This window comes from Gracilinanus agilis, chromosome 2, assembly GCF_016433145.1.
Source record: "Gracilinanus agilis isolate LMUSP501 chromosome 2, AgileGrace, whole genome shotgun sequence".
Lineage (NCBI taxonomy): Eukaryota > Metazoa > Chordata > Mammalia > Didelphimorphia > Didelphidae > Gracilinanus > Gracilinanus agilis.
In genome coordinates, this window is record NC_058131.1 from 594,016,791 (window position 1) to 594,041,560 (window position 24,770).

Here is a 24,770-nt window from a genome sequence, read left to right on the forward strand (position 1 = left end):
GAAGTTGAACTAGGAATCAGGAGACAGATCCAAGTTCTTCATCACTGTTCTGTCCCTAACTAGGTGACATTACATAAATTACTTTATTCCTCTGGTCCTTGGTTGTTTGTTGTCTCTCCCATTAGACTTTAAGCTCCTTGAGGACAAACTGTCTTTTACCTCTTTTTGTGTCTCTAGTGCTTAGCCTGGAACATAGTTGGTGCTAAATAAATGCCTATTGATTGATTGATCTATAGAAAGTATGTTAAATTAGATGATTTCTCAAGTTCCTTCAAAATCTCAACCACTCCAGAAGACAGATTTCCTGTTGAGGAGCTTGGGAATATTGAGGCCACTTATTCTTCTCTGCATTTTACCTTCCTGCAATCATACTGGTATTCCAGGACAGCTTATATTGCACATGCACAGGCTTAAGATCATAGATTTAGAGCTGGAAGGAATCTTAAAAGTCTTGTAGTCCAATCAAGAGCATTTTTCCCCCTGTTATTTTAAAGTCTGAATGTACTTTAGTAGTGCTGTCTTTCTCTTATCCCTGGACTAAATGATGACTTGCAAACTTTTAAGCCAAAAAAAAAAAGAACAAAAAATTCTCTCATTTCACAAATAAGGAAACTGAGGCTCAGGAGGAGCCTCAAAGTCATACAGGTAGTGAGTAAAGAACTAGGATTTGAATTCAGTTCCTGTGACTCCTAAGTTCAGTGGTCTTTCAACTGTATTGCAGTAATTGTTATCACCATATTTTTTCATTTTTCAACAATGGGTCATCCCTTCTATCTGCTTTCACTTCTTCCTGCTCATAAGCTATTAGATACTTCTGGAGGGATCAGGAAACTTTTGAAATTGAGTCCTCTGCCTATACATTGTTAACCTCACCTATGCCTTCCCTGCTATACACTAACCTACACATTTTCCCTTGGTTCACTACCACATTCTTCATGGAGGTGGCTAAATCTTGTTTACCCAACTTCACTTCCACTCTTTCCTTTCATTCTCTCAGCTTATGACCTCACTTTTTCCTAATGATAGCTGTTTCATGAGCTCCCCTCAGATCATATGCCCTTATCTCTACCATCATCTTCTCTGCAGTCCACAAACATGCCCAGATCTCCCGTCCTTAAAAACAAAACAAAATCTGTCCCTTGACCGTCTTATCCTCAGGTTCTATAAATAACCCATCTCTCCTCATTTTCATTCCTAACTCCTAGAAAGAATAATTTGTACTTGCTGTATCTTTTTTCTTACTGTCTATTCACTTCCCAAAAGGTCTTTGCAATCTAACTTCTGATTGCACCATTTGCTGGAATGATTTTTAAAAGGTCACCAGTGACCTCTTACTTGCTAAATCTAATGACCTTTTCTCATTTCTCTTATTTTTTTTTTCAGTCATTCTGTGTTGATGCACAACTTTCTCTTCTTGAATACTTTCTCCTCTGCTGGCTTCTGTAATACTGCTCTCTCCTAGTTCTCCCACCTGTCTGACCACTCTTTCTTGTTCTTTTGCCTTCCCACTAAATGCAGACATCCTTCAGGTTCAGACTTAGGTTTTGTTCTTTTCTTTCTTTACATTTTCACCCTTGGCAATCTTTTATGTGCACGTGTTCAGTTACACTTCTTCAAAGATCTATATAACCAAGTCTACATGTTTGTAGATAGATAAATTTGAACTATTTGTGTATTTCTCCAGTTGGTTGTCCTACTAGGACCTCAAAAACACATTCTTCATTATTGAACCCATTACCTTCTTTCTCCTAGCCTCGTCCTTCCCTTCCTTTCAATTTTATTTTTTTAATTGAAGAGATGGTCACCTAGCCTTGAAATCTTTTAATCATCTTTGATTGATTTCTTTCCTTGAACCTTAATATCAAGGCAAATTTAGACAATTTTAGCTCTATAACATCTCTCACATACTTCATCTTCTGTATACTTACATAACCCCAACCCTGTTCAGGACTTCATTGCTTCCTTTCCATACTATTATAATGCTTTTTTAACTAGTGTTCTCATCTTTTCCCAATCTCTGCCTTTTCTAGTCTATTCTTCATGTTGTGAATCTGACTCTTCATGACCCTATTTGGGTTTTTCTCAGCAAAGATACTGAAGTGCTTTGCCATTTCCTTTTCCAGCTCATTTTACAAATGAGGAAGCTGAGGCAAACAGGGTTGAGTGATTTGCCCAGGACCACAAAGCTAGAAAATGTTTGAGGCCAGTTTTGAATTCAGGAAGATGAGTCTTCGTGACTCCCAATCTGGATCTCTATCCACTGTACCACCTACCTGTCCATCTTTCATGTAACCGATAAAATAATCTTCATATGCAGTCTAACCTTGTCATTATCTTGCTCAAAAACTTTCAGTCGCTCCCTATTGCCCAAAGGATAAAATGCAAACACTTCACTTTGGCATTTAAGGTTCATTTGCAATCTAACTCCAACCTTCCTTTCCATCCTTTTTTTTTCACATTACTTTTGTTTATTCTCTGTATCCAGCCAAACTGGATTACTAGTTGTCCTGTGAGTTGACATGCCATCCCATCTTTTTCCTCTCGGAATTTACGGAGACTTCTCTTTATGTCTGGAATGCACTTCTTCCTCAGATGCTTTCTCTTGCTTCTAGGCTCAGATCAGTAGATGCCTCCTTCCTAAAGTCTTCCCTAATATCTCTCTTTTATCCCTTCTTGCCCAAGATAAAAACATTTTCTCCCTGTTAAAATTTTCCAAACGCACTTTGCATCTTTCCTTTTCCCTATCATGCCCTACCATGTATTTGTATGTGTATATGTTTGTATGCACATGTATACATGTGTATATACACACATATGTGTTTGTGTGTATGTGTATATGCGTATGCATGCATATCTCTGTAGTATGAATTGAACTCTGAGGACAGGGAATATTCTTTTAAAATATTTGTGCACCCATCATTGTGCTTTGCACATAGCAGGTGCTTATTCAAAGAATTGAATTCAACATTGAAGAGAGTTTGTGTGAGTGGGGAAGGAGGGGGAGAGATGAAGGAGAGTGTGAGAGGGAGAAAGAGCATATATGGGATGGGGAAGAAAGAGTATGGGGAGGCTTTAGAAAGGGGGTAAAGAGAGAGCATGAGCTCGAGCTCTCTGTCGGAGAGGCTTGGAACAGCTTGAGCACCTGGAGTGAACACTGTGGAAGCCTCCACAATAAGCAGTTTCAGATCTGGGAAGCAGTAAATTTGAATACCTAAAGGCAGATTTTCTAATGCATCAGTAGTTAAGCATTACATTTATACAACTAATCCTTTTTTTCTTAAAAAAGTTTTTAAGGATATCTTTTGTTTTTGTATCACTTTTATTCCCAAATATATCCCTTTTCCTCTTCTCCCCATCAAGGCATTCTTTGTTACGAAGACAAGAGGAATAAGCAATTCAGCAAAAACAACCATAGCATTAACTGAGTGTGACAGCGTGTGGAATATTCCATCCCTGTATTCATAGTTCCTTTCCACCCCACCCGATCTCTGCAAAGAAGGGAGGGAGGTACATTTTCTCCACTGCTGGGGCCAAGTTTGATGATGATAATTACATTGCATTCAGTTTCCACTTGATGCTTTTTCCATTTTCATTGTTAGAGCCATTTGCACAACTAACTCTGATTGCTACCAGTTCTTCTCAACTTCACCAGGCCCCATTTTATTGGGTGCATTCATATTGAATGTGCATATTTATATATGGCTTAACATACTAGATTCCTGTCAACTGTAAGATTTCTTGACTTGGTATTTCGGAGAAGGATCCTATGCCTCCCAATCAATCAGTCAACAAGTATTTATTAAGTGTTCACCCGTCCAAACACTGAGCTAGATACTGGGGATACAGATGCAAAAAACCAAAACAATTCCTACTTGCAAGAACCTTATATTTTCATGCGGAAAATAACAATTACACATAAAAATATGGCATAAATATAAAGTTAATTTGTCCTCTGTAGTTATATACAAGATAGTTTGAGAGAGGACCCTAGAAGTTAGGGGATTAGAAAAGGTTTCATATAACTTATGAACTTCAATTTAAGAGAAGAAAGGACTCAGGTGGAGGTAAAAAGGGAGTGGGGAGACCTCTGACAAGGCACAGGAATGGGATGGAGTGAGTTGAATGAATACAGAGAGAACAACAGTTTGGTTGTATAGTAGAGTTCAGAAAGGGAAATTGGGTCTAGTGATGCTGGAAAGTTAGGTTGGGGCCAGATTGTATAGGAATTTCAGATCTAAACAGAAGAGTTTATATTTTATTTTAAAGGTACTAGGAAGCACTGAAGTTGATTGAGTGGAAAAATCACAGGGTCAGATCTACACTTGAGGATTACTTTGGCACACACACACACACTTTTTGTGTATAAGATGGATCGGAGTGGTTGGAGGCTTGAAGCAGAGAGATCAAGGAGGAGGCTGTTGAATGATCGAGGCTAGAGGCTATCAAGAACCTGAACTCAGATAGTAGAGAAGGCTGTGTGAGTTGAGAGAAGGAGTAGGATGCAAGAGGTATTGTGAAGATAGAAATGGCGTGATTTGGCAATGGATTGGCTATGTGGGGTATAGAAGAGTGAGGAGTTGAGGATAAAGCTGGGATTATGAACTGTAGATGTTGCAAGGATGATGGTACCTTCCATTGAGGCAGGAAAGTGTAGAGGAGAAGATTTAGGGGAAAAGATGAGGAATTCAGTTTAGACTTGCTGAATTTAAGATGTCTCCAGGACACCTAGTTTGAAATGTCAAATAGACAATTGAGGGTACAGGATTTATGTTCAGGGGAGAGACCCTGATAATAGATAGATGATAGAAATAGGTGATGTTTAAACATCTTCAGTATGACTGTCACCTGTACATAAACTTCCCTGCATTTTGCCTTTGTTTTGGGGTTGGGAGGGGAAACATAGTTGCTTGACTGAAGATATCTTCCAGTTTCTCATCTTAAAACTAACTTATCCCAGATTGAGGGGAAGAGCTATTGGTAGGATCAATGGGGTACTCATTTCCATTGTCTTTTTTTGTTTTTTTCTTCCACAATTTGTAACCCTCCAAGCAGTGGCGTCTCATGACAGGGATAATCTGGAAATAAACAAGTACCAAAGAATAAATATCAGAAGATAGAAGGTTTTTAGGTCTGCTTTTTTCTCTGTACTTCTTTTTCTTATCCTTAAATGAATACATGAATAGAGTTTATGAAGATATTACCCAAAGGTACTAATTCTCATTCTTTATTTTTCCTGCTAGGTAAAAACCACTATTCTGGAGTTGTGGCACACCATGAAAAATCAGTCAGCCATTGAAAGCCCTGCTGAACCCTGAAGTGTGAAAGGGAGGGTGGAGAACATCATCTCTGAAGCATCGATACCAAAACAAATATTCCCTCTGACTCCAGGACTTTATTTATAAACTGTTCAGCAGCAGGCGGGCCTGTGTTGAACTTCTGCGTCAAAATGTCAGAATTAAGCTCTTCCTTTCCAAACCACTACCTTTGGTTAACCTGTGTCACTCCTATGAATATCTCTTTCAAATGCCACCAGCTTCCAGTTCTCTCTTTCTGAAGAGGTTATTTGATAAAGGGGAAGGGCAGAAGCTCTTTTTTACATTTCTCCTCTTAAATCAGGTTTCTGTAAGATGAGAATATTAAAAAAATATATATGCCCAGACCCCAAACACTAAAAAGCCAGAAGAAAATTCAGCTCTACAGTTTAGAATTAGATGCTTTTTCTTGTCTGGCTTTTGAGTCTCGAGATCTGAGGTTGTGCCAGCCTGTTGGCTACTTTAAATTCTGGCCACTTGCCTTAATCTTTTGGTGAGTGTGTTTAATGGAAAAGCAGATTTCAATAATGGTGACTAGTGGCCCTACACTAAACCAGCCTTGCCAGGATTGTGTGTTTGTATGCAACAGACTTATTGGTGAAGAAAATTGTGATCACTTGCTACTGATTTCGACAATTGCACTAGCCCCTATTGAATCATGCTGTTCCTCATGCTCCAGTGGAGCTAATTGGTGTCTGAAATGAAGTAGTTTTTGTTAGGCTTATTATTATTTTTTTTTTAAAGAGTGTGAGTCCAATAGAATTAGGCTTGGCTGGTTTGAAAAGAATTGTAGATTTCAGAAAAAAATTATATTTTTATGATTTTTCCTCCTCTGCTGGGAAAATAAAACACCAGGCAGCTTTTGGTTTGTGTAAAAGTTTGTGCCATTTTTCTTCCCCTAACTTTGCCACAGCTTTCTTTGTGTGTGTGAGTATGTATGTGTATATTTGCATGTGTGCGTGTATTCCAGTTGCCTAAATTTAACTGAGTGGCAATTTTGGACTGCTGAGAACAGAGTTTGGTCAGTGACTGTATCAGGAGTAAATTTGGAACTGGAGAGAGAATTTTTTTTTCATCAAACTGGAAATATTTCTACCACTTTGGGCTTATGAATCTCATTTTGCTATAAAGTATACATCTATGTAGAAGTGAGAGATGTATTTTTGTTTCCTCTTACACTTCAGGAATAATGAGTTTAGGCAGTACATATGTCTCTCTCCAAATTAGATTTGCATCATTCACAAGGATTGCTGAACTCATAACTTTAGAAGTATATGCATCTGTTGATTGCCAGTGACCCAGAAATGACTGAATTTGCCTTTGCTCGAACATTGCACTGAAGTCTTTTAGTGGCACCTTTTGGGACCCAGGGAATTCAATCTGGCTAGAAACAGTTTTCCCCCCTACTCTTCCCTCCCTTCTGCTGCTTCTCCTTCTCTCCCCTCTCATTTCTTTGCCTCACAAGTTTTTACCTTTTTTTCCCTTTGTTTGCTCTGCATGGTCTTTCCAGCCTTTTTGGGAACCATTTCTTTTTATACATTTTGCTGTTGATTGGAGGAAGTCTATTCTATTAAAATATTTCTCTAGCAGCAACCTGGGAAGGTTTCTTAGCAATTCATAAGGCTTCCAGCATTCTGGGGCTCTTGGGACATGCATAGACCTTTTTTATACTCTCTGAGTTTGCTGGTACCATAAATAACTTGTGCAGAGAGGGTGCTTTGAATATAGCAGGCCATGAAGACTCCCTCTAAGAATACCACTTTGTATTGCCATAGCATTTTGAATCAAACCAGAAAAGGCTTTGTAGCTATTGAAACCAACATACAGCATCTCCTGGACCTTTGCCCTACGTATTGGCTCCATGTGTTGACCTTTTTTTCTTTTTTCCTTTTTCCTTTTTTTTTTAACCATCTGCCAAAGTGGGTGGGGATGGGAACATAGAAGGATGTGGTTACTCCCTATCTCTTGAAAATGCACTCTCAGCCAGAGTGGTAGCTATAAATGACACCTTCCTATTTACCATCTGCTCCTTCTGTACCTTTTAACTGAAACTGTGCTGATACACTGCCTTTTAAAATATTCCCTTTCCTCCCTTGCCCCATTCCATTTGCAAGATGGGCCAAAAAAACTAGATTTTTCTCTCCTTTATGAACAGCTTGTCATAATTATGTTCCTAGAATCACTTGTGATCTCTGAAGCAGGTCAATGTGGATGACCCTTTAACTTCTTATTGGAATTTTGAAACTCTAGACATTTAGATGAATCTTTGGCTGAAATGAATTATTTTTGATAGTGATTCTTTTTGAAATAGAATATGGTGCCTTTTTCCCTTAGGGAAATGACTTTAAGCTTTATCAACATCAGTTCCATTGGATGATTTCACAAACCTGGTGAATTAGATAAAAAATGTTTAAACATAAAATAGTGGTGGGGAGAAAAGGTTTTTTCATTTTATCTTATTTTCACACGGGTATGTTGGACAAGTTTTTGGAAACTTCCTTTTCTGGTGTGTAATAATGAAGCCTATTTTCCTCAATAGACAGTTTCTGGGGAAGACCTTTATATTTTTTCTAAAGATTATGCCCCACCCATGTCAAGGTCTCTCACTTTTGACCCGAATTCAACTTTCTAAGGTTGCTATTCTTTAACATTTCATAGGTTTGTATGATGAGGATGAGCTTCAGGAGGAATTCATCACTTTCCACCTTCATTAAAAAGCCAGAAACAAGATGTGTCTAATTCTTTTTCTAGGAACTCCTGTTTTTAATGGCATTTTAGCAATAGTGAAAATTGAAAAGCACATCTTTTCTAAGCTTGGGGTATTTGAGATTTAAATACCTCAGGCCTGGCGTTTGGTTCTGGACTTTGAGACTGTTTAACCTGTGTCCACTATAGTCCAGGGGCATTTTCTTCTCAGAGAAGTTTGTCTTATACTAGTCTATAGATACACTTGTGGAGAAGCTCAGGAGGAGGAAAAAAAGCTAGTTCTGCAGTCAACCTTCTTTATTGATCGACTGAGCCACAGATAGAAAATGACTTTTTTCTGATTCTCCTACTTGCATTTCACTTGGATAATGGATTGTGAAGTGGGAAAGTGTCCTTCAGCATACATCTTTCCAATAAAGAAGATAACAGTTTTTTTACTCCTCGCTATGCTATGTAAAGCCCAAGTGGAAGGCAGAAAAGATAATGACTCAACACTTATCACCTCTTCCTTCTAAGTAGAGAGAATATTGAAAAGGTGATGTTAGAATTGATTATTCTATGACTTACGGTTGGGGAGGAGGGCTTGGAAGAGGAAGGCTTTGGAAGAATATTTTAAAATGACAGGCTTCAATTTTTAACTCTAAAGGATTCTTGCATTGCATTGTTAACCCTTAACTGTTTGATAAAATGCTTACCTTCTAGACATAACTTTTCACCATTGCAAAGGTCAAACTGGCTGGTTGGAGGAAGGGTGGCTTCTGGGAGCACGAATAGTCTACATTTGCCTAAGAAAGGATACTATGCTGTATTGTCACCCAAAGATTGCATTATTCAGACTTGTGTTTTTCTGCTGGATTGTCTGGGCTGGAGGGAAGAAATGGGGCTCTAACACCCTTTTACATTACAAAATCATGAAATTTAAGCCATCTCTAAAGTGTTTTCCCAGAGGATTAAGAAAAGGTTCTAGGTCAATAGCTGATAATTGCTGACATTTTTTGAGGAATCTTTCCTGGTACAATTTAACAGCTTCAGTAAATTGAGTCAGTACTTTTGGGGGAAAAACAACAACCTGGAGGACCTGGAGAAGATGCCTGAGTCACCATACCCCAAGGAGAGTTAGTTAACTCGAATGAAGACTCACTTCATTGCCAGTGGCTCCAGCAGAGGCTTGGGTCCAGTTACCATTTCTTACTGTGCTGTATATTTCTACTTACATAAGTTTATGCTATGTTGATTAAAGAAAAAATTTTAGTTTTTATTGAGCAGAGAATTTAGAGTTCATGAACTCAGTAATATATACTGTAAAGGATTTTTTAAAGATGGAAGTTCTAAGTTGCATTATCTTTTGGAAATGTTTGAAAATGAATAGTCTTCATCCTTTTGAATGACTTGTCATTAACCACTACATGGATGCAAGGTATTTTGTTTGAGTCTTTTGTATTGCAAAGAACCAGTATGGATAGAATTTTAAAAGTGTCTCAATATTTGCTGCTATTTTGTGTTACATTGTCTTTAGCTTGCTTCTTGCAATCCCTTATTATGGACAAGGATCCCTATCTCCCTCCCCCAATCTTCTTTTTAATTTTTCTGAGAATACAGAGCAAAACATGATAGGTAGTACCACACTATGACATGACTTTCCCAGGAGACCTAGGTCACTTTTTAAACTTCATTTTTTTATACCTTACTGGTTGATTTAATGAGACTGGAGGGAAGATTGCTTTTTTTTTTTTTTTTTTTTTTAAGGCCACCCACTATAAGATGGGATTCTAGTGTTCTTGTGTAATTCTGCTGGCATGTCTTATTGTTAACAGAGAAGAGTTGTATGAAGGCCCATTCTTCAGAACCTTCATATTCCTGAAGGAGAACTATAGGTCATTTTAGTTTAGGGTTTGAGGATTTTTTATTTTTTTTGGAGGGGTAGGGGATGGGGATAGGAGAGAACTGCTTATAACCCTCAGAGTGACTGCCGCTTAAAGTCCTTTATAAGGACTTGAGGCATGTTTTGGTCTTCAGGTTTGAAAGACAAATCACTTTCTCATCTGTTTGCTTTGTATGTTTTCTGAAAAAATTTTTAACTCATAATTCAGGGGTGCCAGCCTTTCATGACATTATGACTAGATAATTATTCAGAATTAAATGGGGTTTTGTGGAGTTTTTATTTCTCTTTTTTTTTTCTTATAGATGTCTAAATTTATTTTGCCATAACCTTTGCTCTGAGCTTAGCATTGTTTCTTTTGTAATGATCCTGTTTTGTATGACATGAGATACTGAGAATATTGTTCATATAACTTGTTTTGACAAAAGTCTCGGTTTTGTGGTGTTTCTTTCCCCATCGTGCACAAGATATTTCCCAAAGGATTTGCTAAAGCTTCAGGGTACTTATCTCTCTTCACTTCAGTAGGAAACCCTATCTGTGAGACAAGGCTTGGAAACTTCCTAGAATAAAAATGGAAGAGGACTGGAGATAAATAAGTACACCATGAAATAACTAATGGAATGGAATAATAGCATTTTCATTCAAGAAGTGCACTTTGGGATGTATTATACTACTTCAGGCATCTTATTACAAGTAACTACAGGAGACTTTCTGTAGTCCCAGTTTCGGCATTCACCATTCATTGTGGCAGCCCACTCTTCCCCCTAACAATGATTAGTTTACTGAGCTTGGGAGAATGTCCGTACGTGTGTGTGTGTGTGTGTATTTGAGTTGGAGTCTGGGGAAAGGTTGACAAGACTCACTGGATGCCATTAACTATGGTAATCCCTCATGTTAACCCTGGTGGACTAGATTTTGTAGGGAAATGGTGGCTGCCTCCAGGAGATTATAAGCACCCAAAGGATCCTAGTTCAAAAACACCTCATACATTTGACCCTTAGAAATTTTTTTCAGTTAATTAACTCTTTGGGGATGTAAATACTTCCTGGGAGGGTCTAATTCTGATAAATCCTTGATATATTGGCAGCTTTCATTAGGAAAGATTAAAAAAGAATGGGAGTTTGACTTGGGAAAGAGGAGGAGATATTAATGCAAGTGAGATTCTAATTTACTTTTCGCCCTCCATTTACTGACTCCTGATACCTACCACCACAGTAATAGCTCACATTTATATGGTTTTTTTAATATACATTATTGCTGATCTTCACAACCCTTGGGGTTTGTGCTCTTTTATACATTTATTTCACAGGTGATGTAATTAAGGTTAATTAAACGACTTGCCTAGGGTCACAAAGATTGGAACCCAGGTCTTGACTTCAAGTCCATAGTTGAACTTCCAGTTTTGTCATTATTGTGAGCAATCTTGGATCCCAGAATCTCCAGTGTTTGAGTTAGGTCCTTATTAGTACAAGACAGAAGGAGCCCTTTTCTAGTCATAGAGATCTTTAATTTCAATAGATATTAGAGAAATTTTAACTCTGATACTTTGTTCATACTGTAAAATTGCATTGAGGGGGCAGCTAAGTGACTCAGTGGATTGAGAGCCAGGCCTAGAGATGGGAGATCCTGGGTTCAAATGTGGTCTCAGACACTTCCAAGCTTTGTGATCCTGGGCAAGTCACTTAACCCCCATTGCCTACCCTTACCACTCTTCTGCCCTCGATCCAATACACAGTATTGATGTCAAGATAGAAGGTAAGGGTTTAAAAAATGCATCTAATTGCCCTTGGGGAAGTGATTCTCTAGATGTGTAGCTAACAGCTGGGTGAAGCTGACCCTAAGGTTTATTGCCTCCAAACTCTGACTGTGAGTGCTTTCAAATATTTGCCTGAAACTAGGCTTGAGCTAAAGAATTTCTTAGATGCTTGGCTCATGTGGTTTTCATATTACCTTGGCATGAACTTGGTATTTCCCCTTCCCTGTTGTGCCAAGCAATTAGGTCTTGACTATCTTCCTTTCTGATCCCTTCCTCCTCCAACCCCTGCCAGGGAGCTCAGTGACAGTCCGGCAAATAATTGAGCACCACACACAAAAGGCAGCTGTTGTCCATCTGGTACTTTTAAATTTCAACTGTTAGCCAAATGAATTTCAATTCTTTGCTGATGACAAACCCACCAAAAATATACCCCCAAGCCTTACCCAACAAGTGCTGTGGGTCAGACTGTTCAGTTCCTTGATTTGATTCTTACCCAAGAATGGAATCTCTAGTAAAACTTTTCTGTGTATTAGCCACTAGGGAACATTGAGTGGTGATGAGAAAAACAAGTGGCTAACAAGTTATTCAGCTACCTTCCTGGTCCTTTGCCTTTATTTAATATCTGGCTTATGTGCTAAAATTGGGGTTACTCTTGAACCCTAACCTCATTATTTCCCAAATTAAGCCACTTTCTGACTGGTTCACCAAAAAGCTTAGATATTTCATTAATAATAAATATGGTTCATATAACCTAAAAAAATTTATGTGGAAATTCATTACATGTAAATTGGCAAACAAACAAAAACAACAAAAAAACCCTCCTGAGTTAGAGCAATGTACTACCAGCCTTAGCCTCCTTGGTGTTAGAGGCTACGGAAATGTGCCACCGTGCTCAGCACCTGTTTTTAAAGGAGATAGCCCAGTGATGAGACTGTCAGATGGATAGTTCTATTTCAAGCTTTGCAGTAGTCATCATATACCAGGGATTTTATACATAGGATTTTGGATCTAGAGCTGAGAGACTTCTGAGACCTGGTTAATCCAAACCCCTTATTTTACAGATGAGGAAACTGAGGTTCAGGAAGGTTGACTTGCCCAACTTCAGACAGCTTCAGAGGCAGCCCTGGCTTCTCTATTCAGATGGTATGATCCCATTCTCCCACCTCATGAGTACTGCAAAAGGATTAATGAGCTAGAATCTTTCAGGCTCCACTCTCCTGTCCCCTTCCCCTCATGCATCTTTCATAGCTGCTGCCAGAATAATCTTATGCATAATTCTTGTCATCAGCCTCTCCTTAAAGATCTTCAGCAATCCTTACTGTCCAAAGGGTTCATTTCAAATACCTTTGCTTAACATTCATGCCCCTCCACAGTTCGGCACTACCCTATCTTTCTAGCCTTGTCTTAAATAAGGACAATTTTTGATCTATTTCTTTTTTACATTACTTTAATTTCTTCACAGATCCCTGCCCACTCCTTACCCGGTGAGCCATTTCTTGTAACAAAGATTAAAAAATAAAGGAGGGGAAAGCAATTTGGCAAAATCAGTCAAGCCATTCACCATGCTTCAGAGAATGTGCACTCTGCTGTATCCCAAGTCCTAAGCTATGGAACAAAGGGAGGGAGGAACATTTTCTCAACTCGGCTTTAGTCTCATGTCCTAGGCTTGTTGATGTACTTGAATGCTCTGGTCAAACCCTCAGTCTCTGAACCTTCCCTATGCATTCCTGCCTTTTTACCTTCTTCCCTTTAGTCATTGTGTTTGGAATCCCTTCCATCCTCTTTGCCAGTTAGTTCTTGATCCTACTTTATAGCCCAGCTTTAATGCCATCCCTTACATAGCATCTTAAAAAAATTAATTAATTTATTTAGCACCAATTACATGTTTATAACAAATTTCTACACAAGTTTTCCTAAGTTATATGATATTATCTCCCTCCCTTCCTTTCCCTTCCCCGTCCTGGTGCTGACAGGCAATTCAATCTGGGTTGTACATATATTATTATATAAAACATTTCCATATTGTTCATTGTTGTAAATGACCAATCTTATAAAACCCAAACCCTCAGACATAAACCCAAATAAGCAATTGAAAAATCATATGGTTAGATCTGCATTCCAACTTCAACAGTCCTTTCTCTGGAGGTGGAAAGCATTCTTTGTCATAAGTCCCTCAGAATTGTCCTGGATCCTTGAATATCACCCTTTGTTTTACACATCTCTAGAATGTACTCACATAATATTATGTTAATTGTTATCCATATTTATCTTATCCCCCCTTCTAGACTAATCAGCTCCTTGTCTTACTGATATTCTTTAATGTCCACCTCCCACAGTATTCTTCACACAACAGGCATTTAATACATATTTTTAAGCCCTTAACTTCTGTGTATTGGCTTCTAGGTGGAAGAGTGGTAAGGGTGGGAAATGGGGGTCAAGTGACTTGACCAGGGTCACACAGCTAGGAAGTATCTGAGGCCAGATTTGAACCTAGGACCTCCCATCTCTAGGCCTGACTCTCAATCCACTGAGCTACCCAGCTGCCCCCAATACATATTTTTAAAATGTTGATGGAGTGAATGTTGATATAAATAAAATAATTGGCTAATTTTCATGTAATAAAGTGAATGCCTTAAGTAGGGAAGGATAATTAGCAGATTCATGACTGGTTGTTGCTTTAGCTAAGATGTTATAAGCATCTATATAGTCATTAGTAGTTAGTGATGCTGCAATGTAGATATATGTTTGAATTTCATAATTGTCTTATTTTTCCCTTAAATCCAAGTTCAGTCCAAACTTCACATCTCTGGTTGCTTAAAAGCTTGTTTAAGGGGGCAGCTAGGTGGCTCAGTGGATTGAGAACCAGACCTAGAGATGGGAGGTTCTGGGTTCAAATCTAACCCCAGACACTTCCTAGTTTTGTAATCCTGGGTAAGTCACTTAACCCTCATTGCCATTCTGCTTTGGAACCAATACACAATATTGATTCTACGATAGAAGGCAAAGGTTTTTTTTTTTTTAAAAAAAAGTTTATTTAAACTAGCACTTCAATATAGAGTCCTAATATACTCATAACACAGTGGTTCTGGTATGTCAGAAAAAGTGATGTGTGACAGTTTTTTTCTCAGCTAAACATTGTCATTGTTCAACATTTTGTCAGGCACTAAAAGACACACAGATAAATGAGATTGTCTCTGTCTCAGGGATAATATGCATATATGATATGTATCTTCCACTTATGATATGACTAAAGTCAACATTATATTTGCATATGAGATGCATAATTAAAGGTCTATGAAAGTTTGAAAGTGATTACAGTTGGCTAGAGACGAGGAAAAGGCTTCACAGAGGAGGTTATTATTTCACCTGGGCCATGAATGGTTAGAATTTCAATAGGCATGCTATCCCACATCTAGAAAAAGAAATGTGGGAGCAGAAATCCAGAAGCAAACATATGATTTATCACTTGTTTTTATAGGTATATGATTGGTGTTTGGTTTTAAAAGATTACTCTATTACAAAAATGAATAAAATGGAAATAGGTTTTGAGTGATAATATATGTATAACCTAGTGGAATTGCTTGTCAACTCCGGGAGGGGGGGAGGAAAAAGCGGAGGGAGACAACAAGAAACATGTAACCATGGAAAAAATGTTTAAAAAAAAAACCTAAAAAAGAAAAAGAATTTCAATAGTCAGATATGAGAAAAGAGGGAATTTGGGGTATAGGAAATGGTGTGAGGAAAGACCCAGAGGTGAGAAAATATTGGATTGTATTAGCAGTTGATATGATAAAGCTGTTCTAAAATTCCATCAGAACAGCTTTTGAGGCAACACAGCAAATCGGAGAGAATCAGATTTCACACGTGAGTTGGTTTGGGTTAGGGCAGTTTGAGTGTTCAGTACCCAGGATTCTGGCACCAGTGTCAGAGATGGCTTCATTGTCTACTCAGGGTGGTATGATGAAGGGCACTAGGTTAGTGTGAGTGATCAGAATAGTTACAGGACTCAAATATAGCTGTAGAAATCTGAGAGACTGTGTTCCATTTACTGTTTACAGAGCCTTTCTTGTACCATTTAGAATAAACTGGTACATCTTCAATTTCCTTATCTTTGACTAGTTCTTTCTAGCTTCTCTCTGTCACTATAGTCCCTGATTGTGCCTCTTCCTGCCAATTTACTTTATTGTATCCCCAAAGCACTGGACCCACTTCAGCCCAACATGGAGCAGCTGCTGGGGAGGAACCCTGCTGTCCCCTATTATCTGCATGTCAGTGACATTTATTGAATGCCTTAGTCTTCCACATTCATCAAGTGCCTGCTGTGAGCAGAGCCTTCTGGTGGGGCAGCACTGGTGGATGAACTGCTTTGCAGGCTTGCCTCTTCTTAACCCTTTACAATCTGGCTTCTGACCTCATCATTCTTCCAAAATTGCTCTCTCCAAAGTTACCAATGATCTCTTAGTTGTCAAATCCAGTGACCTTTACTCTCTTTTTTAAAAAGATATTTTATTTTCCCAATTACATGTAATATCAATTTTCAACAAATGTTTTCTGACATTATAAGATCCAAATTGTCTAACTCCCTCCCTCCCTTCCCCACTCTCAAAGATGGCAAGCAATTTAATCTGGATTATACATGCATTATCATGCAAAACACTTCCATATTGGTCATTGTTGTAAGAGAATACTCATATAAAACCGAAACCTCCAAATAAAAACATAAACTATTGTGAAATATGGTATGCTTTGATTTTCATTCTGACTCCAGCAGTTCTTTCTTTGGAAGTAGATAGCATTCTTTGGCATAAGTCCTTCAGTACTGTCCTGGATCATCGAATTACTGAGTTACTAAATCTTTCAGAATTGATCATTGTACAATATTGCTGTTACTGAGTACAATGTTCACCTGGGTTTTGCTTCTTTCATTCTGCATCAGTTTATGTAGGTCTTTCCAGCTTTTTCTGAAATCATTCTGCTCATTATTTCTTATAGTTCAATAGTATTCCATTACCATCATATACCACAATTTGTTCAGTTATTCTCCAGTTGATGGGCATCCCCGTAATTATTTGCCCCCACAAAAAGAGTTGCTATAAATATTTTTGTACAAGTAGGTCTTTTCTCCTTTTTTTATGATGTTTTTGAGATATGGACATAGTAATATTACAAGATCAAAGATAAAAAAAATTACAATTTTATAGACCTTTGGGCATAGTTCCAAATTGCTCTCCAGAATGGTCGAATTAGTTCACAACTACCAACAATGTATTAGTGCCCCAATTTTGCCACATCCTCTCCAACATTTGTCACTTTCCTTTACAGTTTTATCAAGTATGTCCAAAGTAGTTGAAATATCCTAGGAGATGATATAGCATTTGGTCACTGAAATTGTTGTTAAGCATGATACTCAAGACAGAGAATAATGGTAAGGTCTGGGAAAGGAGAGGAAAGAGTAGGTAGCCTGTGGAATTCAAAGGTGGCCTTGAGGTCAAGGAGAAAATGTAATGAGAGGATGATGGCATCTGTATTTGAATAATTAAGTTTAGCTTTTGGAATTGGTTTCTAATTAGATGGCTTTTCAGTCATTACTGAATTCTGTTATAATGCTAGCATAGAATTCAGAACTAGAAGGTTTTTAAATGACACCTTATCAAATAGGTCTTGATTGATGACACATGTTAAAACCAGTGGAAATGTGTCGGCTATGGCAGAGGGGTTTGGGGGTGTGTGAAGGGGAAAGTAAAAACATGAATCATGTAACCATGGAAAATTTTTCTAAAAAATAAAATAAAAGACACCTTATCTTCAAAATCCTTTATCTTTTAGAAGAGAAAGCTAAGAACCAGAAAGGTTGAATGATTTGTCCAAGGCCATATAAGTATTTGATTCCAGAGCCAAGAAGAGAAATCATAACTCTTGAGTTGAATGCTCAAATTGACCCACATTTCCACTTCTCTGTTTCTGTGGGAGTCCTCTAAATGCTCAGCACCCATAAGTAGTGCCATTTCCTTCTCCTTAAATATTGTGTTTGCTAGTTTTTCAGAAGTATGGAGTAAACTTGTGTTTGGGGGACATTTTCAGATGCTTTTTCATTTCATTTGATGATTTACAACACTGGTGGTCTGTTTTAGTGGTTTATAACATTGCAGGTTTCTTTTAGTAGTGATTGACTTTGATTCTGTTGCTATGTTTCCATATTAACTATATCAGTATTTCTCCTAATCAATTTGCTTTTATATTCACCTGGAACTCATAAAAAACTACACCTTCTTCTTTTGCTTACTCTGATAAGAACAATTTATTTCAATGTCCACAAAAGTGGCTGGAGCAGGAGCTGTGGAGCGCTTAGAGCTTGATTATGCTGAAGATGCCAAGGTCATCTACTGCATCCCTTGCCATCATTGGTTATCCTGACTTTTGTCCTGCCCCTGGATTTTGATGACTCTGGAAGACAGAATGAAGCTGATGACATTATGCAACTTAAATTATGCAACTTAACTCTGCCTCACTTAAGTCCAATTCACGCACAAGTCAAGACATCACCAGATGATGTCCTTGGTCTTCTTCTAAAATAAAGGACACACTCTACCATGCCATTTGTTATCTGCTTAAGCTTTTCCCAGAGAAGAATTGTTTAGTTCACTTAACGTTTTTGGCCATTTTCTAAATCTTAGTTGTCTTTGCCATCTTTACTGTTGAACCACTTCCAACTGAGGAGACCCTTGGGAGTTATAAGTTACAAGTGGCCATTATTAGGAGCCTACCTACTCAAGAAAGGTCAGGCTGGAAATGAAGGTTTAATAGACCATGTAATAGATAGACTGTGCCAAAGTAGATAGGACTGGAAGAATCTGGGAGATTGTGTCCTTATTCCCATCTTTATCTGCGTTTTATCATCTCTTCTAAATTATAAGCACCCTGAGGGCAGTTTATAATTGCTATTTTTGTATCTTCCCCAAGTACCTAGCACAGTCAAGCAATAAGTAGAATTCCTGGTAGCAATGAAGTCCTAGAAACCCAGAAGTCTAGCTAGCAGTGCCTAGGAAAAGAGAATCCAGGGGGTAAGAGATTACGAAACAGTGATGTTAATGAATAGGAGACCTCAAGATGAGCTCTGCAACTAGGACAGAGGCTATCTATTTTCTGCCTGGTTATATTTCCTGCCCTATGTAAGTCAGTGCTTATATAGTAGATATGCTTACAAATAGAGGAAAAGTCAGGTCTTTGCAGTCTTTTGGTTAAGCATCTCTCCTTAAAAGACTAAGAAATACCTTATCAATGCAGCTAGATAGCACAGCGGATAGAAAACCAGGCTGGAGTTGGGGGGACCTGGGTTTAAATCTGGCCTCAGACACTTCCTAGCTGTGTGAGCCTGGGTAAGTCACTTAATCCCATTTGCCTAGCCATTATCACTCTTTTGTCTTAGCAATGATATTAAGATAGAAAGTAAGGGTTAAAAAAATTCCTTATCCTTTCTAGGGTATCAACTTTAGAATATCTGTGAAGAGGGAAATCCTTTTTTACTAAAACCTGTTACTAGTTTAATATTTTCCTTTTCCCCTCTAAATTTCCATGAATATTTAGACTTGTTGCTGGGAAGAAGAGAAGAGGGAGGACGTGTTGGAATGGAACAAATACACTCACTCATTTTCCTTTTCCCCTCCTGACCTAGGATTCTGATAGGATTGCATATTGTCTCATTTTCTTTCCCTATCATCCCAGCTGTAGCCACTGCACTGAAGAGGAAAAATGAAACTAGACCAGGGCTGAATTGGGGGAGGCTGAGCTTTGTAGTTTTCCAAAACAGTTTGATAAAAAAAAATCAATCAGAAAGTAATGAACCCACATCTACATGCACAACGCTTACCCCATCTTTTTCACTTCTTGCAATGGCTTTATAAAGCATCTTAAGAATGGATTGCCTTGGCATTGTGTAAATATTTGAATGGGGGAATTTTGAGAGTTTCCCACATAAGGGATATTATTAAAAGAAGCTTCACATTCTTCATTTGGGTTCCAACTGTCACCTCCTTAAAAAGGCAAGCAATTTGATATAAATTGTACATATGAAGTCATGTAAAACATTTCCATTTTTTTTTACAACTCAAAGTCCCCAGAAGATGCAAGCACTTCTGTGACAAATATGCAGAAAAAGAGAGAGATCAACACAGAACAGTCATTTAGCTTAAATGAAGGGAAATCTCTCTACTGTTATGACAACGTACTCTTTAAACATATTCTTTAAAAATAAACACCAAATTCTATGATCCATGCCAGTTAAACACTAAAACCAAAATTTACATAATAATAAGCACAAAAGAAGATGGAGTTATTAGTTATGTTTTCTGTCTGAATAGTTCAGAAGAAAACAGATTCCAAATACAGCAGGCAGACTGACTAACTGACTGAGCTAAGACAGAGATGGGGGTGACTTTCAGCCTCAGTGGGGTTGCTAAGTGCTGAGCACACTTTGGCACAGTTTGGTCCATGATGGTTGCTGATGCAGACACAGATCCTAATTTATTACACAAACGTATTGACTCTTATAGCTTTGTAAAAAAAGATGCCAGGTATACTTCCTGATATTTTTCATAGGTTTTTCCCAAAGCTGTTTATGAGAAGTAATCAAGAGTGTACTGTATACAGGAGGTCCTCCATGACAGGATGTGGGGTCAAACTGCAGGAAGGAATATTTTAAAGTGTCACCAAGTTCCATGATAGCTGTCTGGTTCCCACAATGGTAATGGTAATTGGGGGTACTAAAAATGGCAACCTCATTCCAATCATGACACCAGTTGTGCCCCTCCATCATAAGCTGGTGAACATGGGAAACCAGTGTGAGGCCATTGGTGGGGTTAAATATTTCAGAAATGGCTTGTCTGAGTGTGTAACCAAAGCCTCATGGAAAAATGCCCCATCCACCACGATCATCAGGATCAGACCATAACAGGTCACACATCAGGTCCATGTTGCAAAAGAAAATACAAGCAAAACAAAATAATAAAAATAAGGAAAGCTTAAAAAAAGATATGCTTAAGTCTGCATTCAGAGTTTATCAGTCCTCTCTTTGGAGGTGGATAGTAATTTTTATCATGGATCCTTTGGAACTGTCTTGTTGATTAGAGTAGCTATTATCTTTTCACAGTTGATCATCCTTACAAGATTGCTGTTACTGTGTACTAAGCACTTCGGGTTCTACTCACTTAACTTTATTTTTTTTAAATCCTTACCTTCTGTCTTGGAACTGATACTGTGTATTGGTCCCAAGGCAGAAGAGCAGTAAGGGCCAGGCAGTTGTGGTGATGACTTGCCCAGGGTAACACAGCTAGGAAGTTGTCTGAGGCCACATTTGAACCTAGGACCTCCTGTCTCTAGGTCTGGCTCTCTATCCACTGAGCCATTTAGCTGTCCCTGCTCACTTCACTTTGCATGAGATCATATAATTCTTCCCAAGTTTTTCTGAAATCATCTGAAATGGGAAATTAGGGAAAAGTAGGTTTGAGGTGGTTGGAAATGTAGAAGTTCACAGCTGAAGTTGGAGGGGGGCCTGCTGTACTTCAGCAGTTGGGGTATTCAGAAAAGTTGGATAGGGAGAATAATGAGATGAACTAACCACCCCAGTATCTTTGCCAAGAAAAGCCCATGGACAGCACTGGAGTGATTTGGTCCAGGGGGGTTCACAAAGAGCCAAACATCTTTGCATTTTTGCTGACTTGGAATGACTGTCAAATGCCTGCTAAAATCCAGCAGAGACGTGGTATGAAAGAAAAGAAAATTAGCTGGATTCTTTCCTGATTAAACTGAAATAGTATTAGTAGTAATCTTTGCCAATCTATAGTGAGGTATATAGAAAGGGTGACCCAGGGACCTGTCTTTGGCCCTGTTTTGTTCAACATTATCTGTACTTGTTCAGTGATTTAGGTATGTCCAACTCTTATGACTCCATGGACCATATCATGCCAACACTGTCCATGGACTTTTCTTGTCAAAGATACTGGAATAGTTTGCTATTTCCTTTCTAGAGGTTAAGTGACTTGCCCAGTGACACACACCTGATAAGCGTCTGAGGCTGTATTTGAACTTAGGTCTTCTTGATTCCAGATCTAACATTCTATCCCCTGGTCCACCTAGCTGCCTAATTAATAAGGCATAATACTACAAATTTGATAGGCTAACAGAGCTAGAACAACACAATAGATAGAGTCAAGATCCAAAAAGATTTCAGTAAGCTAGAAAAATGATCCAAATCAAATCAGATGAAATGTAACACAGAAAAAATATAAAGTCCTGAACTTGGGTTAAAAAAAAATCAGTTGCAACAAGAATGAGGGAAGTGTATCTAGATCTCATGTGAAAAAGGGTGGATATTTCAGTAGAATGTTAGGTTATTTAATGAGTCAACAACAGCGTAACATGGCAGGTAAAAGCCATTTGCAATCTTTGGCATCATTAAGAAAGGCATAAGGTCAAATAGAAGTGAAGTGATAATTTATGAATTTATGAAACAGGGGTAGGCATTCCTGGTTCTTTGGGTACTTGGCAAGAAAGACTACAACTGAGAGTGGGAAATGGGGTGGCAATCACTCTTTAAATAGTCATAGAGGGTGTTTAGGGTCAAACAATCTGCTGTTTGCTGACAAGCAGCAAAAAGTGTATAGAGGCAGACCGAAGGAAAATGGGAGAATGGGATGGCAAAGGAAAGCTGGCAGCAGTGAGGAAAGAGGAGGGGAGAGACAGACAGTATAATTCACAAAAACCATTGATTAGAGTTTGAAGTCTTATTTTTACGTTTTTTTTTTTTGTGATGAACAGATTAACTCTTATCTATTACCTTGGGGTTATTGATTAATTAATTAACATCCCAATCATTTCATAGTTGTTAAAACCTTAAAGTTAAACATGTCCGCATCCTTACAAAGTTATTTGTACCATTTGGTATTCTGCTGGTCTTTACAGTGCTCTGGAGATTTAGAATTTGGGATTTACATGACAGCAGTACTTAGATGGCTTCTGTTGATTCAGCATGTATTACCAGGCTGTTAATTTTGGCTAATATATGATACAATTTATAAATTATATTCCTTTGATCTTTGTACTTTGAGGTAGACTTCTGGGTTCCCCTTTTGCATTCTTATTTCTTGCAGTTGTCTCTTTATATTAGTTACTCATAAACTTACTATATGGAGTAGGACAGGGTGGTATTCAGAAGTACCAGAACAAGATATAATTTTAACACAAGTACAATGAGGATACTATTGTATTTTACCCCGATGAAATCAGAGAATTATAGGTCAAAAGCTAGAAGGTTTTTTTTTTTTAAATTATCTGGTTCACCCTCTCTCATTTTATAGATGAGGAAATTGAAATTCAGATAGAACTAATGCTTGAACTCAGACCCATATGAGTCTAATGTTGAAAAATATTTTACTTAAGTGGGGAGATAATATCATATTTAGATTAAACAGTAATCATCTTAGGTAAAAATTGGTGAAGGCATTACATGTTTCTTTTAATAGTTTGCTCAAAATAACCTTTGACATAGCATGGTTTTCATTGGTGTGAGAACACCCATGATCAACCCATATTGAAACCCATCTATAATTTAGTAGATAAGTTTTAGAGGGTTCAAGTGACTTAATCATACTAACAGAGTTTGTGAGAAAGACCAAATTTAATTCAGTTATGAAGTACAATCTCTTGATTATTGGCTAATATTGTTAAGATCAGATAAGAATGGAATAGGGTGCTAATATCTCTCTTGACAATGCTTGGACTTAAATAAAGGAAAGCTGAAACCTTTATCTAATGCAGCATACCTCTGGTTATGGGTTCATTTCTTTGGGGGCAGTGAATAAACCTCTAGAAATGGGATAGCAAACCTAATCATGTAAACTGAGGAGATAGGCAGTGCAATTTTTTTTCTCAGGAATATTTCAAAAGGACAACATTGTTCTGGGATGATAGGTGGAGAATTTTTATCAGATGACAATGAAATACTTTTCTGAAGGCTCATTTTTCCCAATGAATTAGGTATTATAAAAAATCTCTAGCTTTTTTTTTTTTGTTGGGGTGAGGGATGTAAAAGGCAAAGTGCTCTCTCACTCTTTCTTCACTTTCTCCTCTTTCTCTCCCTCTTTCTCCCCTCTTGTCTTTTCCTCCCATCTCTTTCTCCCCCTTCTTTCCTTCCTTTTCTCTCTCTGTTAGACTTCTGCTTATTTTAAAATAAGCACTGAAGTCACAGAAAATTTTTTTGGTGGGAGTCTAGAATATAAAATTATGGACATTGTTTCCAATCCCTGGGTCCTTGGCTTGGTAACTACATACCTGGAGGGGTGGCAGATTTCCTTAGAGGGAGAACTTACCATCTTTGTAATAAACTATTGAAATAACATGACTATTTCAAATTTTAATTTAAATGTTCAAGACAGATATATTTCAGTGGAATGAATAACATTTCTTATGGCCTTCTGGGCTTAAATAAAATGATGATTAGTATAAGTCAGGATACATGAAATTTTGTTGAAACAGCTGTTATTTGCTACCGTTCTCATTGATAACTCATTTAGTCTCTATACGGTTTTCCATATGTGTAAATTATAGTTATGACATGTTGTTCGTGTTCAAAGGGACAAATGATTTGCTTTTATGTAACAACTATCAGAAGTAAATTATTCAGTATTCATTGCTTGTATGTTATAGAGAGAATCTAAATTTATTTTGACTTTTTTTTTCTCTGTAGGGCATGCTTTTAATGTTCCCATCTCAGAGAACTTGTAGAATTGACTAATCGTGTGCTTTGCATATTTATAAACACTTTGTTATTTATTAATGAACCATTTCAGAGATAAAATTAGCATTTTATTCACATCCTAGATATTTCTCAAAGAGACTCTGACTCATGTCAAAGAATTTAAAACTGAAGTTGAGTTAACAGAAATGTAGGTGATTATTACCTTCTAGGTGAACCCTAAAGAGAGGGAAGAGCTCTTTCCTGGGATACAGTGGCTTTATGGGCCACTGTGTAAATACCTCAATTCAAAAATATATCATTCTACAAACTGATTGAACTGAAAAATGGAGAGTTGAAAGACTGATGAATCCTTTCTAATTTAGCAAC

General features: G+C 37.8%; 1 protein-coding gene across 2 annotated transcripts in view; it reads left to right on the forward strand.

The window, feature by feature from the left end:
* Window positions 1-6,199, forward strand: part of FAM174B (family with sequence similarity 174 member B) — a 36,462-nt gene extending 30,263 nt beyond the window's left edge. For both annotated transcript variants that reach the window (XM_044662466.1, XM_044662467.1), the window contains exon 3: window positions 5,241-6,199. In XM_044662466.1, the coding sequence (XP_044518401.1) occupies window positions 5,241-5,244 (4 nt within the window). In that variant the 3' untranslated portion in view covers window positions 5,245-6,199. The remainder of the gene's footprint in view (window positions 1-5,240) is intronic.
* The last annotated feature ends 18,571 nt before the right edge of the window (window positions 6,200-24,770 follow it).